The 17,075-nt window shown below is 54.8% G+C and overlaps 1 protein-coding gene across 3 annotated transcripts in view; it reads right to left on the bottom strand.

Annotated features, from left to right (window-relative positions):
• POU6F1 (POU class 6 homeobox 1) overlaps positions 1–17,075 on the bottom strand; it is a 32,677-nt gene that overhangs the window by 10,430 nt on the left and 5,172 nt on the right. For 2 of the 3 annotated variants that reach the window (XM_075901686.1, XM_075901684.1), the window contains exons 2-6: positions 7,962–8,061; positions 6,470–6,665; positions 3,845–3,966; positions 3,065–3,290; positions 78–307 (exon numbers count right to left, since the gene is read on the bottom strand). In XM_075901686.1, the coding sequence (XP_075757801.1) occupies positions 78–307; positions 3,065–3,290; positions 3,845–3,966; positions 6,470–6,665; positions 7,962–8,015 (828 nt within the window). In that variant the 5' untranslated portion in view covers positions 8,016–8,061. Of the gene's footprint in view, positions 1–77; positions 308–3,064; positions 3,291–3,844; positions 3,967–6,469; positions 6,666–7,961; positions 8,062–8,571; positions 11,535–17,075 lie in introns of those variants that run through there. The other variant, XM_075901685.1, reaches the window with a different exon arrangement.

The raw sequence follows: 17,075 nt of genomic DNA, 5'->3' as shown, positions 1-17,075 counted from the left end.
GTTGGCCTGCCGGGATTCCTGCCCACGCGGGAGAGACCGCTTGGCTCCTCCTCTGGGACGTCCCACCAGCTCCTTACTATGCCAGGGTTAAAGGCAAATCCCGCAGGCTGGACCGTGATTTGCGTCTGCGTCTCCATGGGCTTGGCCACGGGCGGCGGGGCGGCGGCGGGCTGGGGCAGGATGGCCGGCTGGCTCTGGAACGCGGCCTGCGTTTGGACGGAGGGCCGCGGCTGGGCTGTCGGTGTTGCCTGCAGAGGCTGGGCAGGCTGCACCGGGGCGGGGATGGCCGTGTTCAGCACTGCCGCAGCTGGAAGAGACAGACACACGGACGCTGAATAGCCAGAACAAGCCACTCTCTTTGCTCCCTTACTGCCCGTCCTTGCAACAAGCCTCAGCTCCCGAGCCCTTCATATCCTCACGCCTGTCTCTTGCCTTCGGCTGCCTGACACCAGAAGCTGACACAGGGGCAGGGGACGAGGGATCAGAGATGGCAACTCAGCGTCTGCCAGCCCGCCCGCCCCAAGGAACCCCATCGAAGAAACAGGACGTTGATTTGCAGCCCTCGTGGCTGCAGAGAGAGGCTGGAAAAAAGCCCCGGCGCTCGTTATCAGCAGGTCTCAACGCACTTTACCAAGGACCTCAGGATCAACCCTCCCCACTCTGTGTTACTGATGGGGAAACTGAGGCACGGAGCGGTGCTGTGTTGGGCCCCAGGTCATCCCCAAAGCCAGTGGCCGGGCATGGAATAGAACCCAGGACTCCGGAGTGACTCTAGTTACATCACAAGTCAGCCCCTGGCCCAAGGCTGGCGTGGGACCGAGGGTGGGGGGAATGCGGATAACCAGGCGTGCGGGGCGCTGGAGTTCCATCCGCAGCCATCACAACCAGAGGGGAAACGAAACCGTCCCGGGGCTTAGGCGCAAGCCTCTAGGCCAGTGGTCCCCAACCTTTTTAGGTTGTCGGGCGCCAGGGAGCGTGGCCGTTTGCCCGCCGGGCGCCAGGGGGCGGGGACCGGGGGCGCCCCCCCATCCACGCGCCCGGGGGCGGGGTCCCCCCATAGCTGCGTGCCCGGGGGCAGGGCCCCCTCTAAGGGTCGCGCGCCCGGCGCTCCCCGCCACCCCCTCCCTCCCACCGAGTCCCGCGCGCCCGAGGCCGGCGCTCCTGCTCCTCCCCCCCCGCCGAGTGCCGCGCGCCCGGGACCGGCGCTCCCCCCCCTCCTGCCGAGTGCCGCGCACCCGAGACCGGCGTTCCCCCCGCCGCGCGCCCGGGGCCGGCGCTCCCCCCGCCGCCTCCCGCCGAGTGCCGCGCGCCCGGCGCTCCCCCCGCAAGCGCCCATGCGCCATGTGCCCGGGGCCAGGCCAGCCCCGAGCACCTGGCGGGCACATTGAAATGCCCCCGCGGGCGCCATGGCGCCCGCGGGCACCGTGTTGGGGACCACTGCTCTAGGCTGCCTGTCTAAGGGTATGTCTACACTACCCCCCTAGTTCAAACTAGGGGGGGTAATGTAGTCATACGGAGTTGCAAATGAAGCCCGGGATTTGAATTTCCCGGGCTTCATTTACATAAAGCCGGCCGGCGCCATTTTAAAATGCCGGCTAGGTCGGACCCCGTGCCGCGTAAAGGGCCACGAAGCAGCCGTCGCGCACAGCAGCTGTGGGGGAGCCCCCCTCCCTTCCCAAAGCAATTAGACAGAAGAGCGAAACACGGAGGAGGCAGGCCAGCGGGTTGAACAGAAAAGGCTCCGCTCGCCCCGGGGCAGCCCGAGGCCTGGGCCCAGCTGACGCCCTCCCACGGCCGTGCTAGGCCCAGAGCCCTGCCGATCTGCGTCATGTCCGTGGCGCACGTTTGCAGCTGCGGAGGCAGACTGTAAATCTACAGCCCTGCAAATGGGTGGCCATGCAAGGATCTGCATCTGCGGACGTGCTCGCCGCGGGGCATTCCTGCGTCCTCGCGGGGCTCTCGCTAGGCAGGCCTTATGAGGGGCCCAGACCCCATGACGGGCCCCCGCATGGGGCGGATTTCACCCCCTCCCCCCCAGGAAGAGCAGCTTCCCTCCCAACCCAGCAGCGGACTCAGCATTTCGGACTCAGCATTTCAATGTTGATCCCGGCCTCGCGCTCAAGAGCACCGGCCCGGGACTTCTGGACACGGAGAAACCGACGTCACCTTTCCTGCCCAAGCCCGCGGTCCTCAGGCAGGCAAAGCCTGCAGGAGGAAAACAAGAGCTTTTGCCCCATATGAACGGCAGACGCTGGCCGGAGGTTTGCAGCCCACATGTGGCACCACCCTGTTCCCAGCCGGGATGTCAAATCCCGTTTAATCAGTTAACCAATCTCGTTTAATTGGTTAACCGATTAAATCAGAGGGAAGGTGGGGGGGGCCACTCCCCCCCACCGCCTGCCACAGATGAGCTAGAGTGGCCACCTCACTGCAGACGGGGGCTGCTCCATCTGGGGTCGAGTGCCGCTTCCTGCGGAGGACTCCACAGGCCTGGAGTAGCCCCTGCCCACGGCGGCGGGGGGCTGCGCCAGCTCCCTACTGGTTACCCGTCACCGATACGCTTCACCCATGAAGCGTGAGGCTTACCAGTTAACCCAGGGGTGGCCAACCCTTGTAACAAAGACAGCCAAAACAGCAGCGGAAAAAATGCGAAGAGCCGCACCAGAATTGTCAAGCGGAAAAAGAAAAAAGAAAAAGAAACCCCCCACCCCCAGAACAGAATTGTCGTGCAAACACAAAAAACCGAAATTATTCTTTTTTCAAAAAAGGAGGCTGTCCCCTTTAAGACGGCTGCCATCTTGGGTGCCATTTTTTAAAACCCCGCAGCTCCAACCCGGGGGCGAGCCGGAGGGGGCAGAGGCCATGGGAGGGGGGCCGCAGGAGCGGCTTCGCGAGCCGCACTTTTGGGAGCAAGAGCCGCATGCGGCTCGCGAGCTGCGGGTTGGCCACGGCCGGGTTAACCAATTAACCGGTTCACCACTGACATCCCTGGTTCCCAGGCCTGGCAGAGTGACGGGACCTCTGACCAATCAGAGAGGCTCTAGGGCGGCGGAGCGGGCGTTACCTTGCAGATTGGCTAAAGGTGGTTTGAAAATTCCCCCTGTAGGAGAAGCCGCAGTCAGTCCGGGCAGGGCAGCGACCGTTGCTGTAGGAAATGTCCACACAGCCAGCCCCTGCTGGCTTGTCACCTGACCTGCAATACTGATGGGGATAAGAAGAGGTTGAGTAACTGCCCCTGCGGGAACCATTACTCCTGTCACAACTGTGGCTAAGTTTTCCTGAGTCAAGACCTGCAAAAGCAAACGAGATTTCAAAAAGAAAAGAAAAAAAAAATCAACGCCGCGGCAGAGAGCATCGGCGCCGTAGCGAGCGCGCGCAGGCCCGCGCGGCCCCAGCCAGGGGGCGCCTGCCTGAGCCATGCGTGAGCGGGGGGAGGGAGGGGTGCTCCCATCTTAGTAGCTGGCGTCCAGCTCGGGGGAGCCCCCTTCCCCGGAGGCGGGTTGTCAGATCACCACCAGAGGCGGAATGGGGATTGGTTTGAATGCCCCCCCCAAAGAATCGTTTCCAGCCGCAGCTCAACGCCGCGGGGCCTTCATTTGCCTCCCCCTCTGCCACCAGGGGGGCTACCCCCGTGGGCAAGTCTCAGAGCAAACAGGCTGTGCTGTTCCAGGGATCGTTAACAGCAGACACGGGACGGGGAGCGCGGGAAGAGCGTGTGGGACTCCCACATCAAGCCTGCCCTCCCATGGGTTGGACGTAGGCGAAATACCCCACGCTCTTCCCCTGCTCGCCATCGGCGTGCGCACCCTTCCCACGCCCAGCCATGGGGATATCAGAAAATTACCTGCGGCGCGGCTTGGACGGCCAAAGGAGTGAGGGCTTGGGTCGGCTGGCTCGTGGCTTGGTTGAAGGTGGTGATGGAGGAGATGCTGGGGGGAGCTATTCCAGGCAACGACTTTACTTCGCCTTCGGGGGAGGAAAGGACACAACGTCAGAAGACTCTGCTACTTAAGTGTAATGATAATAACAATCGTTATGTAGCGCTCTTCACCTACAGATCTCCAAGTCCTTAACGAAGCAGGGCTGCATCGTTAGCTTTTATTTTGCAAATGGGGAAACTGAGGCACAAGGAGGGGGAAAATGACTTGCCCAAGGTCGACTAGGAAAGTACCATGGCTATGCCACACTGTCACCTGCTCTCTGTCTCCCCCTAGTGGCTCTCCCACAGATCTGTGCTGCTGGCAGAACTGGATTTTTCGGCTCAAGCAACAGCATGTGGCTCTGATGTGGGACCTTCTCTCTGCCCCCAAAAGAAGCTGAACGTACCAACAGCCATGCTGGGTCCATCTAGCCCAGTATCCTGCCTTTTGGCGCTGCCGTGGGTAATATTTCGAGTGATCCCTCCCCTGTCATCAGCCCAGCTTCTGGTAGCCAGAGGTTGAGGGACATCTAAACGCTTGGACTAAAAGCCATCCATGGTCCTATAATCCACTTAGACTCTTGGAATTCGCCACCTCCCCTAGCAGTGAAGTTCACAGGCTGACAGCAAGGGGCGTGAAGGAGTATTTCCTTATGTTTATTGTAAACCTGCTGCCTATTAGTTTCATATCAGCAACCCCAGGTTTTCCTGATGAAGGAAGTCAGGATCCTTACCCCCAGTTTGGGCCACAGGGAAACTGAGGCAGGATGTCACATGCCCAGGGTCACCCTGGAGTTGAGAGGCAAAGACAGGACTAGAACACGGGAGTCCCATGCAGGTGCTTTACCCACTAGGCCATCCTGGCAATGCCTCAAAGCCATGACCACAGAATGGAGGCACTTATCTGATCTATCATCCCCTCTCTTCTGAGTTTTGGTCACCCCCTTGTCTGGCCACGTCAGCTGGGCATGGAGTCAAGGTGACCCCTGGTGGCCGGACCCAGGCATTGCACAATCCTGGAATCGTGGATGGCAGGAGAGCTCTGTGCATTTATGTACGGCTCCCAGGCCTGCTGGTGTGTGTGGGCGTGTGTGTGTGTGTGTACACAAGTATATACACACACATACACATAGGGCTGGCTGGGGAAAGGGTGTGGCACACTTTAGCCCCGCCCCTTCCACCCAAGGCCCCGCCCCTTCTAGGCGCACAGAGATGTCCCCCATGTTGCCAGGCAACAGCTCTTGGCCTACCTGGCTGCTCCAAAAAGGACCAAACAACCCCTCCAACAAGGGGGGGAAAGGGGGCAACTGCCCCAAGGCCCAGTAATTCACAGGGGCCCTGGGCTCCCAGCCAACGCCCCTGCTACTGTGGCCCCGGACCCCAGGCGGTGCTGAGGGCCGACTGCCCCAGCCCCACCCTTTCTGGGAGCATGGAGCCAGGCCCCACCTCCCACATTGCTCAGGGCCCCGAGAGAAATTTTTGGCACAGACTATTCTAGTGAGCACCTCCCCTGAGTAAGAGAGAGCCCCCTTCCATCCATCTTCCTTCACCTTGAACTCTACGGCCAAAGTCATTTTCTGCCCAACGTCGCTGAGGGTTGTATAACAACGGCACCGCTTCTGCAGCTGTCCCCCCCAAAATGAGAACTTACCCAACTGAAACCCCAGATCACTTTACCCGCCACTGAAACGCAGCCACCTCTGGGGTGAGACACCCCGGTTGTTTATCGGCACATAACCACACTCTGGAATAGCCTAGGGCAGGCAGGGAAGAAAGATCCCACATCCCTACTCTGCTTCAGCCGTCTGCTTTGGCAGCACAGCTGCAAAGGAGACCTAGGGCAGAGGCGGGGAAACTTTTTTCGTTGGGGAGCCACTGACCCCCAGAAAAATCAGTCGGGGGCCACGTGGCCCTTAGGGAAAAAGAGACTCCTTCTAATCCCGTGTGTGAGTTACACTGACAAATGTTGCCTTCTGTTCCTGTCAAAGAGGCAGACTTGATTTTGGTTCCTCGCCACAAGAAGCCACGCAGCTACCTGGGAAGATGCCCTTATTGTACTCAGAAGCGTTCAAAACCGATGTGTATTAATCGATTCACCCCCTGCCCACCCACACCAACAACTGGTATTACAGAAGTGCCTCCAGGCCCTGCCCATCTGAACGGAGAGCCCTGTTCTGCTAGGATGCGTACACGGGACACCCCAAAAAGCTGTCAATCTAAACAAAGGGAAGGGAAACTGAGGCACAGGGGCACAATTTGTCCAAGATCCTGGGATGGAACCCAGATTTCCTGGCTCCTAGTTCAGCCCCGTGTGGTGGTTACTGGAGCACATGTGCACATTTAGGAAATGCTGGTTTCCTCCATCAACTCAACAGACAGACAGAGCCAGGGTCCCTCGGGAGGAATGGGATTAAAAAGTCAAGTGGAACTGGGAAGCTTTCGGCCAAATCAGGATGTTGTCTATGTCTCAGGCATTTTCCTGATCATTTGCACTAACCAACAGGTGGGAGGTGGAACACAAGAAACAGCACAGGGTAGCGGGCCTCCTACCAGCTGTCTCTCCACCAGTGGCCTCTTGGTTTGGCTGCATGCCTTGTCTTGCTGGATCACTTCTTTCCACGGGGCAGCCGCTTGCCACCTCTCCAGCAGTTGCTTCCAAAGCTTTCCCATCATCCTCTGCTGGAAGCGGGGCATCCACTCCCACCTCCAGCACTCGGATAGTCTCGTGACTCGACATCACGATGACCTGGACGCAGAGAGCAAAGGAGAAGTCAGATCTCAACAGGCCCAGTTCCTGACGGACATGGACAAAAAGAGGGTGGGATTCTCTGGGCTTCACACTCTCCACCCACCGCAAAAGGCAGAGCTAGAATGGATCCACCTATAGATCTATCCAGCCATCCCTATCCCTGCCCATCCATCCATCTATATCTACACCCATCCATCTCTCCATCCCTATTCCTGCCCATCCATCCATCCATCTCTCCATCCCTATCCCTGCCCATCCACCCTTCTACATCTACACCCATCCATCTATCCATCCCTATTCCTGCCCATCCATCCATCCATCTATATCTACACCCATCCATCTATCCATCCCCATCCCTGCCCATCCACACATCCCAATTTACACCCATCCATCTATCCATCCCTATCCCTGCCCATCCATCCATCTATATCTACACCCATCCATCTCTCCATCCCTATTCCTGCCCATCCATCCATCCATCTCTCCATCCCTATCCCTGCCCATCCACCCTTCTACATCTACACCCATCCATCTATCCATCCCTATTCCTGCCCATCCATCCATCCATCTATATCTACACCCATCCATCTATCCATCCCCATCCCTGCCCATCCACACATCCCAATTTACACCCATCCATCTATCCATCCCTATCCCTGCCCATCCATCCATCTATATCTACACCCATCCATCTATCCATCCCTATCCCTGCCCATCCATCTATCCATCCCTATCCATACACATCCATCTATCCATTCTAATACACTTCTGTCTGTCTGTCTTTTCATCCCCATAGACATCCGTCTATTCATCAATCCCAACACTCATCTGTCTATCCCTATGCACATCCATCCATCCCCTATACAAATCTATCTGTCTATCAATCTATCCATCCCCAAACACACACACCCGCTCTATCCATCCTTCCATCCCCATATACCTCTCTAGTCACTAGCTTCGCTGTAATTGTTTCCTCACCATTGCAGTTAGCCCAGAATAGCCAGGGCAGAGTCTCAGCTGGCATTATCAGCTGTGGCTCCATCCCTCATCAGGGCCCATCTCCAGCTGGCGTGAGCTGGCACAGCTCCCCTGATGCCAACCGGCCGGCTGCTCAGCTGGCATGAACCAGCGTTGCTCTACTGAAATCAGTGGGCTAATACACCAGTGGGGAGCTCAGTGGTGCACCTCTGAAGCCCGTGCAGAGGAGATGGCTCAGAGCAGCTGGCCGCATGAGAAGGGGAAGCCCGATGCCAGGCATGGCCGCCACAAACCCGTGGAAAGACGCAAACGTACTTGCTCGTTCACCGTCAGGGCGGCTTCCGGGGGCTGCACGGTTTCGGTGTCCATGGTCAGTCAGGCTGGGGGGGAGGGGGGGACTCAGACTCCCCGCATACTGCGAGCAAGAAGATACCGGTCACATGAGCGTGCCATGAGAGGTCGCGATTAAGCAAACCGTCCCCTTCCCTTGGGTTCACTAGGACTGTGCAGAACTCTGGTCTGCCCCCATGTTTACCTGGGAAGTCGCCAATAAATTTAGACCAATTACCAATTTGTGTTTTAATTAATGAGCATAACTTTATTGATGTTGCCACTTAATGAACAACAAATTTAAAAGATAACAGCTAAGAATTAAAAGAAAATGAATAAAAAAAGAAAAATACAAAAAGCAAATTGTTTCTGCTAGCCTGATGACAAGGATATTTAGTGATGTCAGCTAACTCGTTATCTAGTTTTTTAATTTCTTCTAGATTAATTTTTTAAAAGAACTGCAACTATGAGGGTCCTTGATCTTATAGCTCATCAATATTATTTTGTTTTTCTTGATTTTTTAGAATCTTTTTGTTAGGTTTTTTGACTCTTTTTGTTAGATTTTTTGACTCTTCTGTTAAGTTTTTTGACTCACCCGATCAGGTGTAGCAGCATCTCTCTACTGACCAGGTAGAGGATGACGAATGCTGTTACGATGCCTGCCACGGATGGATCTCCTGCCTCTTGTCAGAGAGCAGCACGTGAGTTCAGTTTCCAGAATGAGTCGTAGATGATGAGGTACCTGCAGTCGTTACTGCAGGGGTATTTATGGCCTGATCTCTCTGGGTACATCTAGACTACAGGCTTTTGTCGACAGAAGTTTTGTCGACAGATACTGTCGACAAAGCTTCTGTCGACAAAGAGCGTCTAGACGACATTCAGTTCGGTCGACAAAGCAAGCTGCTTTGTCGACAAAACCCTGTAGTCTAGACACAACCCTAGATGCAATAACACCTTCTGTCGACAGAACTCTGTCGACAAAAGGCGTTATGGCTCGTAAAATGAGGTTTACCAGCATCGACAAAACTGCTGAGTTCTGTCGACGTTATATCGACAGAACTCAGCGGTAGTGTAGACGCAGGTATAGTTTTGTCGACAAAAGTCCACTAGTGAATGAGATGAAGCTCTTATAATTACAGGCAAGGAATTTTTTCTACTTACACCAAATTTGGTGTGTTACTCAAGAGCTAGAGACTCAGATGAGGATTTTTACTCTTACAAATTATACTGCTTATCCTAAATTATTATGTTTCCTAACAAATTTCCTAATACATTCCTTCTTAACAGCAAAAAGACAATTCACGTAGTCTGTGGTTAGGTTACTTCCTCGCAAACATTGCCGTCTGTGCTTTTGCTATAGAATTATTTTTAAAGAGCTGCTAAGCATCCATGACAGAGCGCAGGCTGCTAACCCAGCGCCACACCCGCCCCGGGTCGAACCCCAGAATACCATGCGCGAGACGGGGCAGCTTGCGAAGCCACAGGCAGCCTGGCGTTCTACAGCTCGCAGCCCCGGGAGACTAAGCCCACGTCCAGCCTCCCTTCACCCTACGGCGTGGCTGTCGGGGTGTCCAGGCCACTGCCCATGGTGGGAGCCATTCACGCCTGCACAAAGCGGGCATGTGGAACGCTCCTCTTCCAAGCCAGTCCCACTTGGCAACAGGGCTGGCTGAGGCAACAAGGGCAGGGCAACCGAGGCTCATGCTTGGCGTCAGGATGCCGGTTCTACACCTGCCTCTACCACGAACTTCCCACAGAGGCAGCAGTGCGGGGCAGGGGGGAGGCAGCTCCGTGGGTATCCCCCAGCCCTGGTCCCGCCTCCCCCCCCAGTTTTTTTTGTGTGGAGACGGATGACAGAGGAGGGATTAGGTGATGATTCCCTGTTCTGTTCCCTCCCTCTGGGGCACCTGGCATCGGCCACTGTGGGCAGACAGGACGCTGAGCTAGATGGGCCTTTGGTCTGACCCCGTCTGGCCGCTCTTACATGCTCTGTAGGTAGCAGAGGAGTGGGAGGGCGGGAAGCCAATTGCTCCGAGAGCCAGCAGGCGCGAGGAGCTGGCTTAAAAACCAACTCCCCACAGGCAGCAGCTCCTGCTTCCCCCTACCTCCTTGCTGCCTCTGATAGAGAGGCAGCAAGGGGGTGTGTCTGCATGTAGCTGTTAAGATTAACCAATATGCCTGGGGGTAGTATCCCTTTAAATGACTGCTCCTTTCACTCTTTAACCGAACAGGAAGGAACCTCACAGACCCACGGCAGCGGCCGAGTAACGGTGTTCACTATATACAACAGGCAAGGCACATACAGGCACACACCGGCCTCTGGTACATACACACAAGACACAGGGAGCGTCATTAGAAGGCTCACAAACTATTTAAAGCAGTGATCCTCAACCTTTTGGGGCTGCTCGTGCACCGTGCGTCCGGGGTGGGGCCACGCATGTGCCGTGTGCCCGGGGCGGGGCTGCTCACACGCCATGCGCCCGGGCCGGCACCGTACATGTGCCGTACCCCCGGGGCAGGGGCCACCCATGTGCCCTGCGCAGACACTGTGCATGTGCCGTGCACCTGGGGTAGGGGCCGCCCATGCGCCCAGGGCCGGCAACACACACGTGCCGCGGTCCGGGATTGGCTCAGATGATTCGGCAGGCGCACATAAATGCCCCGGCAGGCACCGCGTTGGGGACCACTGATTTAAAGGGATAGCACCCAACTCCTAGCTCCGAACCCCCACTGGCTTGGACAAGCCCAAGCTAAACATTCACACAGAACCAGAGCTGCCTTCTCCGCTTTGCTAAGGGGCTGTTAATAGGGTGAGCCCCTGCAGCCTGAATAAGCCAAGGGACGGAGAGTCCTCTGGAACGGTGGCTGCTCTGTAAAATCGGAGGCACGTTTTTAAATCCAGCTTTGACTTCAGAGCTGCCAAGCACCCTGGGATGCCGAGGCAGGCTTTAATTCACAATTTATTTCCGTGCAGCAGAGAGCAGAGTCGGGGGCCATCAGGTAGCGCTTCTACGCATCTGGCGCATTATTAATAGTTAATTAGTTCTCCTACACGGCGAAGGGCAGGCAAACTTGGAGCGCCGGGGACGTGCCGGGGCCGGGGGGAAGGAAAAACCAGGGCACAAAAGCTGCCAAACTTCCTGTTACAAAGAGATGAGATGAGTCGAATGGACAGTCCTTCCACCAGGAAGGAAAAGTCTGTGCAGGAGCTGGGGTGGGTGGTGTCTGGTTTGCTGGTCTCCTGGCACTGGTAAGATCCTGGAGGAGGATGTAAGCTCTTTGGGGCAGGACCTGTCCTTCGCTATGTATCTTAGGAGACTACCACTGCAGGGTCACTCTCTCGACTGGGGTTTCAAGGTGCTACTATAATGCAAGTCTTAAATAATCTTTGCCCTGCACCAAGAAGGGCGTCGGGTCCAGGGGGTCTGGCCCACGAAAGCTCATCATCTAATAAACCATCTTGTTAGTCTTTAAAGTGCTACATAGTCCTGCATTTTGCTTCAGCTACACCAGACTAACACGGCTACATTTCTATTACGAAACCCCAGGGTCTGCTCTATCCTCGAGAAGCTCCGCCGTCCGGGATGTCTGGCTCCTTCTCCTTTCTGTCTTCTGCACCTGAGCAGGTAAGGCGGGGACAGCATAACTATGCACATGCCGGAAATTCTCCTCTGCACTCCGCAGTTCATTTAAGATCCCCCGAGGAGTCACACAGAGATGGGAGGGGGGCAGAAGGAGCCCACCCCGTCCATTAGAAAATGGGTTTCTTCAATAAAGCTGCAATTTTTAAACAGGCATTAGGGATGTCAAATCCCATTTACCTGGTTAAACATATTGTTTAACCAGTTAACTGGTTAAAGAGGAGGGAGGGTGGGGGGTTGCTCCAGCCCGACTGAAGTAAGGATGTTAAAATGCGGTTAACTGACTAGTTGACTGGTTGATGGTTAAACATGCCCATTCCTAAAAGGCATCGGACCCAATTCAGTCAAAATTTAAGATAAATATAATTACAAAAAAAAAAAAACACACATAAAAATGGTCAAAATCGAGGTTCCTGCAGGGAGATTGCTTGGTATACAGTGGGTACCTATTTAAAAAGTTACCAAACATGTGCACCTCCCTGCAAATATCCTTTGCAGTGAACGCTCGCAACAGGAATAGCTGTTTAAGGAAAGGTATCATTCTAAACACGCTCTCTGGCGGCTGAGTGACTGTCATTCTTGGCAGGAGATGGGACGGAGCAGTTATTAGCTGATCTGTCAGAAAAATCACAAGAGACAAACTCAGGAAACTCTGCGTTCTCATGCTAGGCACTCATGTTTTTCGGGCACAGGAAGGCCTTGTGCGCTCCTTGCCCTTGGGGAGCCGGGCAAATTCTTCAGAGGAGTCAGCTTCTGTGATTTCATGCGCTGAGCTGCAAAATAAAAAAAAAGCCTGGTGCTGAAAACACCGCGGCTCTCTCAGTCCTCCCAAGGTTGCACGTCCGCGCCTCAGTCACGTCCCTCGTCGGTGCGTGTTAGGGACGTCTCCAGGAAACAGCGAAAAAACCAACCAGATCCCCATGCGTTTTCCCAAGGAGGCGCATGGAACGACGGAACGTATAAAAAGCATGCCCGACCCTCACAGGGACGCACACTTGAAGGTGCCTTTGCACTGCCAGAGAAGTGTAGAATGGCCTTCGTGTAAATCAAGAGCAATGTAGTGCAAAGGCGCCGTCTTCCAGGTTTGCAGACGGTTTAAAACAACGCATCTTTCAACAGAGCCTTGGAGTTTTGCTGCACAAAGCGTCGCTAAAAACGGCAGCAAAGGAGCATCACGAGACAGACTTGTGGCTTACAGAAGTTTATCTCTGCACAGATCTACAGCAACAAAACAAGCTGAAAAGTGGCTTTCAGAACCTCCGGCATATAGCGAGGCCGAACACGAGACACTAATGATGCTCTATCTACTGCATTTATCCGAGCAAGAGACTTAGATCTTTCCAGGCCTTCCCTGCGCGGCAGAGTCAGGTAACGGGCAAAGAAGAGAAGCCGACCTCTCGCTTGGCACCGTGCAAAGAGACCAATTAGCGCGGTAAATGATTACACAGACATTTCGTAACATCGAGCTCCCTGCCGTTCTGTGGCGAGGCGTGGATTTCATCACGGCTGGCTCTTGCTCTGCAGACGTTCCGCGAGCGCGTCCTACCATTGCTTTTTGCTTCTTTGCACTTTTTTTGCAATTAACGGGACAAATCGGTCGCCCAGATGGGCAGTGGGACGCGCACTCCCCACGCACCCGGCTGTTTCCCAGCAGATGGGGACCCGGCAACGAAATGCACAAAATAATATTAATACTACTACTAATAAAAAAAAAGGTTGGAAAAAGAGAGGGAGGTGACGATTGGACGCCCCCTGTTCTCACTGTGAACTGCCATATTCGTTTCTAGTGTGGATGAGTCAGAGATGTGACTGCCTGGATCCCATTCCTGTGTGGATCTCACTGCGAACACACCTGCCACAGGTGAGAAGCCCCAAGAGACAGATTTTCATTTATACTTAGGCATCTACAAACAAAAATAGGCACCGAGCACCATTTTCAGAAGCGTCTAAGCAGGTCGGGCACCTGACTCCCAGAGAAATCCATTAGGCGAATAATGTGCTATGAAGCTTCTGGAAACCCCACGAAGCTCCCATCTGCATCTTTAGGTGCCATAAATACCTTTGAAAATCTGGCCCTAAGAGCGGCATTAGATCTAGACGGGTGCTTGGTCCCACTGGCTCTCCCCCAGACAAGGTACAGAGCTGGGGTAACCGCCCCTCCTGCAGAGCAATGCAGACACGGAGCCCCTTCAGCTCTGGGAGCCCAACCCCCAAACCAATCTGTCTCTCTCAGAGGAAAGTTTTACCCAAAGAAAGCTCAAGAGGAACTTCTCCTGCTTTATCAGTGACAGAGAGAATACGCCCCTTGCTCAAATGAAATGAATGGGGAGCAGGTTTAAAACTAATAAAAGAAAGTTCTTCTTCACACAGCGTGTAGTCCACCTGTGGAACTCCTTGCCAGAGGAGGCTGTGAAGGCTAGGACTGTAACAGAGTTTAAAGAGAAGTTAGATAATTTCATGGAGGTTAGGTCCATAAAAGGCTGTTAGCCAGGGGATAAAATGGTGTCCTTGGCCTCTGTTTGTCAGAGGCTGGAGAGGGATGGCAGGAGACAAATCGCTTGATCATTGTCTTCGGTCCACCCTCTCTGGGGCACCTGGTGCTGGCCACTGTCGGCAGACAGGATACTGGGCTAGAAGGACCTTTGGTCTGACCCAGTACGGCCGTTCTTATGTCTGCTTCAAACCCGGGGGGAGGGTGAGCTTTCTGCCCTAGAGCCCAGCAAATCGAATCCTGCTTGAGGGATGCCCTGAAACCTGCGTGTGACCCCCAAGGGCCCGTAGATGAGAACCACTGCCCTAGCCCACAGCACCCTGTAGTGCGGGTCACTCACACATTGCTCCTTGCAACCTGAAGCAGTGTCCAGGGAGAAAACAAAAAACCCTTCAGTCTTAAATCCCAGTTCAGTGTCATGTTATTTTGGAGGGAGGGGGGCGGGGGGAGATGTTCATGAAAATAAACAAGCCAGGCTTGCTCCCTTCCAGTTCTACTGTCCTGGGAGTATCCGTGCCCAACCTCGCTGGGGTACTGTGAAGGATCCGGCACGGAGGTGCGTTATATGCATCATGGACGGTGAAGTGTGTGGCCTCCCATGAAATCGGCTTTGTGCACTGCCCCCACCCCCCAGCACAATCTCACTGCTCCCATTGGCTGGAAACTGGCCAATGGGAGCTGCCTGCGCCATGCTTGCAGCACAGGCTGCATGCGGACCCCCCCCCCCAAGGGGTGCATGGTGCACAGACAGCACATGGCCCCTGCAGCTGGCTGCTCTGAACTGCACGTGGGGGTGCGGCAGGCAGGGCGCCTGCTCCAGGGTCCCACTGGGCTGCTGGCTGGGAGTTGCCTTGATAAGCGCCTCCAGGCCAGAGCCTGCAAATGGCACCCCAACCCCTCCCTCCCACCAACTCTCTGCCCCGCCACCCCAAGATCACAATCCAAACCCTCTGTACCCCTCGTCCTGCACTCGTACCCCCTCCCAGACCCTGCACCCCAAACCCCTGCCCAGGGTCCCAAACCCCCTTCCCCCAAACTCCCTTCCAAACCCCACATCCCCTCCTGAACCCCAATCCCCTACCCCGAGCTCCCTTCTGCACCCAACCTCCGTTCCAAACCCCACACCTCCGCCATTAATATCATGGACGAGGACGGCCCTTGGCCCCCTACCAAATTCTTGGAGTGGTCCCTCGTCAAAAACCATTGCCCACCCCCGGCGTAAGTGGTCTGCAGAGACTCTTGTGTCTTCCGGGCTGATTGCATTTGAATCTCCTGAGAGACCAATTAAATGGACAAACCTGAACTCACAAAAACCACACACATTTTCTTTTCCAACGAAGCCACAGAAAGATCGAAACGGCAACTGCATTCAGTTCAAACCCGCATTCAATCATAAAAAAGCCCATTCGTCCTCACACGGCTCCAAGAACAAACGTGCCGCACTTTTCATCTGCCCCTTTCAGTCTTCTATGTGTTTTCAGAACAGTAAAGCCATTTTCAACCTGTTTTGGTAATTAATTCCTTCCCCCACCAGCCTCTCCTCCCACCCCCGTAAAAAAAACCCTAAAGCACAAAACCTTTTCCTCTGGGGACTCTCAAAGCGCTTGACAATTAATTAGCCTACAATTTTCTCAAAGGAAGGCAAATATTACCAATCACGTTACTGAAGGGGAAACTGAGGCAGAAGGATTAACTTGTCTAGCATCACCCAGTGAATCACTGGCAGAAGGAACACTAATACTCAAGAGCACGCAAACCCTAGTCTCCTTCTCAATCAACTCACCCTGGGCCACGGACAGGCGGGCGTAGGGGGCAGCTGACTGAGGCTTCCGGCCACCCCCACTGGGTCTGCAGGAGCCCTGGGTGGTGCTAGCTGATGGAGGCTAGCCCCCAGCTCTTCACCCCCCCACACTTTAATGCCTCACCTCACTCTAATACAATGCAATACAATAATACAATAACAAATAAATAAATAATCCCCCTTTCATTGGTAGCTCTCAAAGCACTTCACAGAGCGATCAGTAGCATTATCTAAAATCCCAGCTCACCGGCTTGGTGGAGGGGAAATTGCCTGGCCTCACAGCCAGGTGGAGGGGAAATTGTTCTCCTTGGCCTCTGAGGACAGACCAAGAAGCAATGGGCTTAAACTGCAGCAAGGGAGGTTGAGGCTGGACACGAGGAAAAACTTCCTGCCTGTCAGGGTGGTGAAACACTGGAATAAATTGCCCAGGGAGGTTGTGGAATCTCCATCACTGGAGATATCTAAGAGCTGGTTGGACAGACGCCTGTCAGGGATGATGTAGACGGTGCTTGGTCCTGCCGTGAGGGCAGAGGACTGGACCTGATGCCCTCTCAAGGTCCCTTTCTGTTCTATTTCTAGGGTCTCTTTTACAGATGGGGAAACTGAGGCCCGGAGCAGCAATGCAACTAGCCCACAGTGCCACAGTCGGCCAAGCGCAGAGCCAGGAAAAGCACATGACAAGCGGGCAGGATGCCTGTCCTTGTCTCTGCTAGCCCCTCAGTCGTGCCCAAGGGAGTGCTGCTCTAACTCGGCGCTCGAAATCCTGTTTACTTGCGATTCAATTCCCTAGGGAAGACCACACCCGTGAGTTGGGAATTGCACTTCTAGGCACAGCAGCAGGGCAAACTCCCAGCGCTCATACTCATCCCCTAATGGCGCACAGGGACTTTATCCTGGAGCGATGGGAAGGGCTTCATTCTCCTCTACGGGAGTGCCGCTTCATAAGAACATAAGAACAGCCGTACTGGGTCAGACCAAAGGTCCATCTAGCCCAGTATCCTGTCTGCCCACAGTGGCCAGCACCAGGTGCCCCAGAGAGGGTGGACTGAAGACAATGATCAAGCGATTTGTCTCCTGCCATCTCTCTCCAGCCTCTGACAAACAGAGGCCAGGGACACCATTTTATCCCCTGGCTAATAGCCTTTTATGGACCTAACCTCCATGAA

Source organism: Pelodiscus sinensis, chromosome 19, assembly GCF_049634645.1.
Source record: "Pelodiscus sinensis isolate JC-2024 chromosome 19, ASM4963464v1, whole genome shotgun sequence".
NCBI classification, from domain to species: domain Eukaryota; kingdom Metazoa; phylum Chordata; order Testudines; family Trionychidae; genus Pelodiscus; species Pelodiscus sinensis.
This window is presented reverse-complemented; position numbering and strand designations above follow the sequence as displayed.